The sequence below is a fragment of the Suncus etruscus genome, chromosome 17 (genome assembly GCF_024139225.1).
Source record: "Suncus etruscus isolate mSunEtr1 chromosome 17, mSunEtr1.pri.cur, whole genome shotgun sequence".
Lineage (NCBI taxonomy): Eukaryota > Metazoa > Chordata > Mammalia > Eulipotyphla > Soricidae > Suncus > Suncus etruscus.
In genome coordinates, this window is record NC_064864.1 from 38,065,373 (window position 1) to 38,075,559 (window position 10,187).

General features: G+C 37.5%; 1 protein-coding gene across 1 annotated transcript; it reads left to right on the top strand.

Moving 5' to 3' along the window:
- Positions 1 to 9,067: 9,067 nt before the first annotated feature.
- LOC125994849 (cytochrome c oxidase subunit 7A2, mitochondrial-like) lies at positions 9,068 to 9,457 on the top strand. The gene has a single exon (XM_049764377.1). The coding sequence runs from the start codon at positions 9,068 to 9,070 to the stop codon at positions 9,317 to 9,319; it is 252 nt and encodes an 83-aa protein (XP_049620334.1). The 3' UTR covers positions 9,320 to 9,457.
- The last annotated feature ends 730 nt before the right edge of the window (positions 9,458 to 10,187 follow it).

A 10,187-nucleotide genomic window follows, 5' to 3' on the forward strand; every position in this document is an offset into this window, starting at 1 on the left:
AAAAGTCTTCCCAAAAACAAAAGACCAGGCACAAATAAATTCACTAATGAATTCTTTCAAACCTTTCAAAAGGAACTACTACCAATCTTTTCTCAAATAGTTCTTTTTTTTTTTTTTTTTGGTTTTTGGGCCACACCCGGCAGTGCTCAGGGGTTACTCCTGGCTGTCTGCTCAGAAATAGCTCCTGGCAGGCAGGGGGGACCATATGGGACACCGGGATTCGAACCAACCACCTTTGGTCCTGGATCGGCTGCTTGCAAGGCAAATGCCGCTGTCCTATCTCTCCGGGCCCCAAATAGTACTTAATGAAGCTAACATCACCTTTATACCAAAACCAGACAGAGATGCTGCAAAAAAAGAAAAACTACAGATTAATATCCCTGATAAACACAGGTGCAAAAATTCTCAACAAAATTCTAACAAATAGGATACAATGCCTGACATCAAGAAGCTCATACACCATGACCAAGTAGCTTTCATTCCAGGAATGCAATGATGGTTTAACATACATAAATCAATCAACATAATACACCATATCAACAAAAAAGAAAAATAAAAACCATATGATCATATCCGTACAAATAAAAATCATAGATGCAAAGAAAACATTTGATTGATAAGGTCCACACTCATTCTTGATAAAAAAAAAAATCTCATCAAAATGGGAATGCAAGAAACTTCTCTCAATATAGTCAAGGCCATCTATCACAAGCCAATGGCAAATATTATTCTCAATGGAGATAAAAATAAAAGCCTTTTCTCTAAAATCTGATACAAGACAAGGCTTTCCTCTCTTACCACTATTATTCAACATGAAAATTCTTGCCATAACATGTAGGCAAGAAAAGATATTTAAGTGCATCAAGATAGGAAAGGAAGAAGTCAAGTTCTCACTGTTTGCAGATGACATGATACTATATTTAGAATACCCTAACCTAGACTCTACCAAAAAGCTTCTAGAAACAATAGATTCATATAGCAAAGTGGCAGACTACAAAATTAGCAAGCAAAAATCAATGGCCTTCTGATTAAAACGACACCGAAGAAGCAGAACTGCTAGAACCACAAAGAAAGACTTCATCATAAGCCCCATTCCTTGAGCTGTACAGACACCAAGATCTCTAGATACAGAGGTCCGATTTTACCATCCATGATGAAGCAGAAGTCTTCTATACACCAAAAAAAGCATCGAGGGGAGAGTAATGATCATGCAAGGAGTCTATAGTTAATCCCATGACAGTATACTTCAGGGGTGGAGAAACCCTGTATCTCCCTCTGTAATATCCCCAATAGTTACTGTGCCTATGCATGGAGAAAAAGGGAAAAAAAAAGCACAAAATAATCATTTTTCACATATACATTGATTGATTGATAGATTTTTTTGATGTCTTTATTTTGGTGTAGATATTGAAGTTGATGTCTCCAATTTTATTTTATTTTACTTTCTCTTTCTCTTTCTTTTTGTACTCTGGCATGATTTGATTTCAGAACCGAGACTATTGTATGGTGCTTGTCTTTATTGCTGTAGTGCTCACTGGATATTTAATTCGATATTTCTTTCAGTATTGATTTGGTGTTTCAATTACCTTTTTCATGTCCTCGCTCAAACTGAGGTGGAAAGCCTCTAGAAGGACTCAACCATTTTCAGCTTATTTTATTTATTTTTATTTTTTAATTTTTTCTTATTTCTTACTCCATTCTATTGCTTTTCTTTCCTTCAAACGAGACCACATAACTCGAATTATCGAGTTCCACCTCTCAAATAGAGGGGAAAACAAGGAAGGGTAGCAGGATCAAACAGATATATGATCACTTATTGTAAGCTAGACAAAGAGGGGACCACCTACTCTAGCAGCCTGGGGAGTGATGGTGGGAGATATGGGTTGCAGAAAGGGAACGGGGATGGGGGGAGAGGACAAATTTGGTGATTCCCTTGATTCAATGTTAATATGTACCTAAAATACTACTGTGAAAGATATTTAAGCCAATATGATCAAAATAAAAATTAAAAAAAAATCAATAGCCTTCTTATACACCAATAATGATAGAGAAGAAATGGACATTAAAAAACAATCCCATTCACATTAGTGTCATAGAAACTCAAATATCTTGAAGTCAACTTAACTAAAGATGTGAAAGACCTATACAAAGAAAACTACAAAACTCTGCTTCAAGAAATAAAAGAGGACACAAGGAAATGGAGACATATACACTGCTCATGGATTGGGAGGATTAACATTATTAAAATGTCAATACTCCCCAAAGCATTATACAGATTTAATGCAATCCCTTTAAGAATACCCATGACATTCTTCAAAGAAGTGGATCAAAACACTCCTGAAATTAATTTGGACAATAAACACCTGCAAATAGCTATAACAACCCTTGGAAAAAGGAATATGGGGGGTATCACTTTCCCCAACTTTAAGTTGTATTACAAAGCTATAGTCATTAAAATAGCATGGTACTGGAATAAAGACAGACCCTCAGATAAGTGGAACAGAGTTGAGTATTCAGAGAATGTTCCCCAGACATACAATTAGTGAATCTTTGATAAAGGGGCAAGAAATGTAAAATGGAGCAAGGAAAGCCTCTTCAACAGTGGTGTTGACACAACTGGTCAGCCACATGCAAAAAAGCAAACTTAGACCTTCATCTAACACCATGCACAAAGGTCAAATCCAAATAAATTAAAAACCTTGACGTCAGACCCTAAACCATAAAGTATATAGAACTGCATGAAGATAAAACACTCCATGACATTGAGACTAAAGGCATCTTTAAGGAGGAAACAGCACTCTCCAAACATGTGAAAACAGAGATAAACATATGGGACTATATTTAGCTGAGAAGCTTCTACACATCAAAGGAAATAGTCCCTAGGATACAAAATCCACCCACAAAATGGGAGAAACTATTCACCCAATACCCATCAGACAAAGGGCTAATATTAAAAATATAGAAGGTACTAACAGAACTTTACAAGAAAAAGACATCTAATCCCAACAAAAAAAAATGGGGAGAAGAAATTAACAGACACTTTGTCAAAGAAAAAAATACAAATGTCCAAAAGGCACATGAAAAAATGCTCCATATCACTAATCATCAAGGAGATGCAAATCAAAACAACAATGAGGTACCATCTCATGCCACAGAGACTGGCACACATCACAAAGAACAAGAGCAATCAGTGCTGGCAGGGATGTGGGGAGAAAGGAACTTTCACTCACTGCTGGTGAAAATGCCATCTAATCCAGCCTTTATGGAAAACAATATGGAGATTTCTTAAAAACTGAAAATTGAGCTCCCATATGACCCAACTATTCCATTCCTAGGGATATACCCTAGGAACACAAAAATGCAATACAAAAATCCCTTCCTCACACCTATATTCATTGCAGTGCTGTTTACAATAGCCAGACTCTGGAAAAAACCGAGATGCCTTTCAACAGGTACATATACACATGGATTATTATGCAGTCGTCAGGAGAGATAAAGTCATGATATTTTCCTATATGTGGATGTTCATGGAAACCGTTATGCTGTGTGAAATAAGCCGAAACCGTTATGCTGCGTTAAATTAGCCAGAGGGAAAGAGAGAGACACAGAATAAGCTCACTGTTCTATGAGTTTTAAGAAAAATAAAATAAATTATTGTTATAATTCCCAGAGACGAGGGCCAGAATGACAAACTCATGATATGAAGCTTACTCACCACAAAGAGTGGTGAGTGCAGTTAGAAAAATAACTATACTGGGCCCGGAGAGATGGCACAGCGGTGTTTGCCTTGCATGCAGCCGATCCAGGACCAAAGGTGCTTGGTTCGAATCCCGGAGTCCCATATGGTCCCCCGTGCCTGCCAGGAGCTATTTCTGAGCAGAAAGCCAGGAGTAACCCCTGAGCACTGCCGGGTGTGGCCCAAAAAACAAAATAAATAAATAAATAAATAAATAAATAACTACACTAACAACTACCATGACAATGTTAATGAATAGGAGAAGTAAAATGCTGTCTCAAATGCAGACAGGGGGTGGGGGAGGAGAGTTGGGGGGCATTGGTGGTGGGAATGTTGCACTGGTGAAGGGGGATGTTCTTTGTATGACTGTAACCAAACTGCAATCATTTTTGTAATCACAGTATTTTAAAAAAGAAATTTAAAAATTAAAAAAAATGATATTCTAAAAAAAAAAAAAGAAAGAAAGAAAATCTCCCCTAGCAGGCTCAGGGGACCATATGGGATGCTGGAAATCCTGAGTCAGCTGAATGCATGGCAAATGCCCTACCACTGTGCTATCTCTGGCACAATCTTGCTTCTTTTAAATTTATATTTATAACTTCTAAATAGGGGCTCCTCCCCACTTTTTTTTAACAGAACCATAGAACATCAATCATTTTGTTCTGCCTCATAAATTGAGGAAAAAGAGGAAGAAAGAAAAAAACAGAGTGGATGTTACCAGGGGCAAGTAGTCTCATGAACATTGAGTGGAAATAAAAAATGATCAAACCAAAATACTCAACTGAAAGTCAATGACAATAGAATCAAGAGACCCAAACTACAACAAGCTATACACAAAAGGGACCTGTTACATTAGCAGTTCAAGGGCTAAGGGTGGATGTATGGGATGCATGCCGGGAACAGGGGCTAGGGAGTCAACACTGATTGTGGGAATTTCCCTGATTCACTGTCACTATATATATATAGTGAAATATAACTGTGAAAGACCTGTAATTCACATTGGTCACAATAAAAATTAAAAAAAAATACCCAGATACAGAAAGGTAAAATTAGGAAAATTAGCTATTCTGAGAAGGAATGGAATTAGGACCTGGAACTTTATAGCAGGGCAGCACAGTGTTAATTCACATGACAAGAACATATCAGATCACTGGTAATGAGATGTTTGTCCTGCCATAGAAATACGTCAAAAAAGGTATGCTTGGTAATACACTTTTGAGAAAAACCTCCAATTTTAACTCTTCCTGGTATTTAAGGGTGAGGACAACATTTTTGCTTTATTTTGCTGAATTTTGATTACTTTCATCTTGAAATAATCTACACGATGATTTTTTGTATGTATGTGTGACTTTGGGCCACACACTGAGGTTCTTGGGGCTAACTCCTGTCTTTACACTTGTAGATCACTGCTGGTGGGATTGAGGGGAACCATAGGTAGAGCCAGGGATTGAACTGGGTTCAGTCAAATACAAAGTAAGCACCCTACTGATTGTTGTCTCTGAGCTCAGGGATCACTCCTAACAGAGCTTGAGGAACTATGATCTAATTTGGTCGACCATGTACAAGGCAAGTTCCTTGCCTACTGTAAACCACTTCAATCCTGAGGAAGGAAAAAATTTAAATCAAGACATTTAAGATACTTAATGAACAACAGCAAGAGGATGAACTTTCAAATTATATGAATTCCATGAGAGAAAAAGTAAAAGGGACTCGTAGAAGAGATATCAGCTGAGAGTTTCCCCAGTCTGAGAAGGGAGACTTAAATACTGATCCCGGAGGCCTAAAAAAATGGCAAATAAAATAAACCTAAGCAAAATAAGACAAACTGTAATTAAAATGGCAAACACCAAAGAGAAATAAATTACTTGAATTGGGGAGAGAGAAACAAAGCCTTAATAACAAATGCAATAACATCATAGTCACACCAGATTTCTGAAATGAAACTATAAAAAAAGAAATAGAATGATATACATGGAGTTATAGTGTTCAGTGAATATATCATAACATGATGGAAATGTAATGATATATTTAAAAAACTGAATGAAAGGAAACTTCAATCAAATATCTTCTACCCTGCAAGAGTCATACTTGAGGAAAGGACAAAAGCATTATTGGTCAAACAAAAACATAAAGAACTTGTTGTATCCAAAACAGCTCCAAAATAAATACTGAAAGGTTTCCTATTAAAACAATAAATGGGGGCCCGGAGAGATAGCACAGCGGCGTTTGCCTTGCAAGCAGCCGATCCAGGACCAAAGGTGGTTGGTTCGAATCCCGGTGTCCCATATGGTCCCCCGTGCCTGCCAGGAGCTATTTCTGAGCAGACAGCCAGGAGTAACCCCTGAGCAACGCTGGGTGTGGCCCAATAAATAAATAAATAAATGGGAAGTAGGAAAATGGTGAAAAAATGACAGCAAACTCCTTCACATCAAAAATATCTTTAAATACCAATGGACTGAACTCTCTCAAATGACACAGAATGACTAGATGGATCAGGGGGAAAAAATGCAGTGATTTTCTGCTTATAGGAAACATATTTGAATTTACACATAAACAGGTTCAGAGTGAGATGATGAAAAACAATCATACAAGCAGAATTAGGAGTGCAGTGACAACCATACTTGTATAAAAGCAAATAGCATTCAACCTAAAAAACTAATGAGATAGTGATGTACATTACATACTAGTTAAGAAATCAAGAGGTCTTAACTTTTTATCAACACCAGATGGAGAGGCAACTGCTAATAGAGCTAGAGAGATATATTAATGAAAATATAATAGCAGTGGAAAAAAAATTTTTTTTTGGTTTTTGGGCCACACCCTGTGGTGCTCAGGGGTTACTCCTGGCTGTCTGCTCAGAAATAGCTCCTGGCAGGCACGGGGGACCATATGGGACACCGGAATTTGAACCAACCACCTTTGGTCCTGGATGGGCTGCTTGCAAGGCAAACGCTGCTGTGCTATCTCTCCTGGCCCAGCAGTGGAAAATTTCAACACTCCACTTTATCATTGAAAAGATCAACTAGACAGAATATAAAAAATAAAGAGCCCTAGAAATGGAAGAAATTAGGTTACTACACATTACAGGACCACTACACAGTCTCCAGTATAGTCTAGATGCTTGGGCATAATTAGGATATCAATAAAGTCAAGAAAATTAAACAAAATATCTTCTCAGGCTATAATGCCAAGAGGATAGAAAGTAACCATAAAAATAAAGTTTGGGAAAGCTCCAACTTATAGAAACTGATCAACATACTGTTAGATAGCTATTGGATCAAAAAGGAAATTTTAAAAAGGAGGAAAAAAGTATTCCTCGAAAATAACAAGAATAAAGACCAAATCATCAGAATCTCCAAGGGACAAAAAAGTAGTACTAAGGAGCAATTTTATAGCTATATGAGCTTCTATCAGAAAAAAAAAGAAAAGAAAAACTCAAATCATTAATCTAACCTCACAGCTTGAAAAACTGGAAGAGAACAACAAATAAATCCTAAAGTAAATAGAAGAAAGAAAATAATAAAGGTTGGATAGAGATAGTATAGCCAGTAAGGCACTTTCATAGAAAGTGCCCAAAGTGGGTTTGGTCAATGACACCAAATATAGTTCACTGAGCCTGCTAGGAATGATTGCTGATCATAGATACAGGAATAATCATTCCAAGTGTACTCGAAAAAAAAAAAAAAAAGAGCAGAAATCATTGGCATACAAATAAAGAGAGTAACATAAAGGGTTGATAAAAACAGAAGCTTTTGTTTAATTGACTTGTTTTGAGGCCACCACTGCTTTTGCTCAGGGAAATTCCTGGTTCTGTGCTTAGGGATCACTCCCGGAACCTCTCCAGAGCCATTCGCGTTGGGATTGAGTCCAGGTTGGCAATATGCAAGGCAAGTCTCTTACCCTCTATATATCTCTCCAGTCCCAGATTTTAGTTTGATTTTTTTTTCCCCACTGGCAGTGTACTGAAGATTGAACCTGGGTTGGCCAAATTCAAGGCAAGCACCCTAACCACTGTAATATTTCTCCAGCTCCTCTTTATTTTATTATATGTATATTTATTGTTTCTGGGCATCACTCTGGGGATACTCAAGAGAGGACATATTATGCTGGGAATTGATCATGGTTGGCTGTCTGTAAGCAAGAGCCTGAAACTCAGGCAACAGCCAAGTTAGTTTTTGTTTGTTTGTTTTGTTTTTCGGCCACACCTGGTGACTCTCTGGAGTTATTCCTGGTTCTGAGCTCAGAAATCTCTCCTGGCATAGGGGACCATATGGGACACCAGGGGATCAAACCTTACACACGCAAGGCAGACACTTTATGCCCTGCGCCACCGCTCCACCCACCCAAGTTAGTTTTTAAAGCATAAATAAGCTGCTTTATCCAGGAAGCCTGGGAAAAAACAGACACCATGTTAGAACTGAACCAGTTCTCCAGACTCACTCTCTTCTCGAAAAAGCTGTATACAGAGCCATGAAAGATTATGGGTACACTGGCCCATGGAGCAAAAAGCTGGCCCTCTCTGGAGAATCCCCCCAACTAAGCTGTGCTTGCTGCCTCCATCAGCCAGAATCACCGTTCTGGATGGCCCTGCCTCATCACTGATTCTTTACAATTTCCTGTGGAGACACCAATCTGATCACACTTCAGGCACTCTGGTTTGGGGGCTGATCAGGTTTTTATTGTGAGAGTGTGGACTCCCTGCCCTCGTATCTTCCTTTTTCTGGGAGGTTTGCCAGCTGAGAGCATGCCTCTTAAAGTTTTCTTATCAGTAATAGTGCTTTGAATTTCTGGACAACTTTTTTTTTTTTTTTTTTTTTTTTTGGTTTTTGGGTCACACCCGGCAGTGCTCAGAGGTTACTCCTGGCTCCATGCTCAGAAATTGCTCCTGGCAAGCACGGGAGACCATATGGGACGCTGGGATTCAAACCGATGACCTTCTGCACGATAGGCAAACGCCTTACCTCCATGCTATCTCTCCAGCCCCGACAACTTCATTTTTTAAATACTGTCATCCTAGTTAAACAGAATAGACAGCTAACAACAAAAGCTTACCAAACCATTTGCCTTTTGCCATTGCATTAATGATTTCATTGGAGAAACAGTAATTTTCATAAATGTGCTTGCTAATGTTCTTTCTTTCTTTTCCTTTCTTTCTTCCTCTTCCATTTTATTTTTTTCCTATTTTTTCAATAGCTTTGCTTTTATTTATCTGGAAATAAATGTATTATAATCAACTATGTGATGCATTTTCTTTTAAAAAACAATAAACAAGCTGAATTAATCCTTAGCTAGACTTATGTGGAAAAAAGACCAGAAAAAGATTAAGGTAAGATGCTGCGGAATTTGACGGCTCTTCGTCAGATTACCCAGAGAACCATAAGTACTGCTTCTCACAGGCAGTTTGAAAATAAGGTGCCAGAGAAACAAAAACTATTTCAGAAGGATAATGGAATTCCAATACATCTAAAGGGTGGGGTGTCTGATGCCCTCCTGTATAGAGCCACTATGATTCTGACACTTGGTGGAACAGCATATACCATATATGAGCTGGTTAAGGCTTCATTTCCCAAGAAGCAAAATTGACTTCAATTTATTACCCCAACAGTCAATTGAAAAAATGGACCACTAATCTGAGTTCTTTGGGATCAATATTTATTAACTTGTACTTAACTGTCACCAATAAATCAATCTTTACCATTAAAAATAAAAGACCAGAAAAAATCCAAATAGGTTGAATCAGATATAAAGGATGAGACATCATTACAACAGACAGATCAGAAATACAAAAGACCATCAGAGATTCACTAGTTCAGACGAGCTCATAGTGAGTTCTACTGAACCTTCAAAGAAGACTAACTACTTATACTCAAGCTTTTTCATACTATTGAAGAAACAGGAATCCTTCCTACTAGCTTCTATAAAGTCAATATTATCTTAATGCCAAAACCAGATAGAAATATTTCTGAAAAAGAAAATAACAGACCTGTGTTGAAAATCAATGCAAACATTCTCAATAAAATTTTAGCAAAGTGAATACAACTCTATATCAAAAGATTCACATAGCCGTGAATGATATTAATTCCAAGGATGTAAGAATGGCTCAATATATGCAATTCAGGAAATGTAATATGCTTCATATCTATATATGCTAAATCCCAGATCTAATTACAAATGGATGGGAAATCTGCATAGATTTGAGGATTTCAAGATAAGCAAGGGGAAATAGAGTATATATATTAAGCTAAGTAACTGGATGGGGATTGGGACTTCGAGAGAAAAGAGCTGCAGGGAAATATCCTAAAAACTAGATATTCTGTAATTTGATATTTGCCTGCCAACTAGGCAGGTTACTCTACAGAAAGGTTATTTCTAGTAATTTAGATTCAAGTAAAATATCCAATTTCATTCTTTCAGATAATTAGGAGAATGGTCAAATACCTCATGAACTATT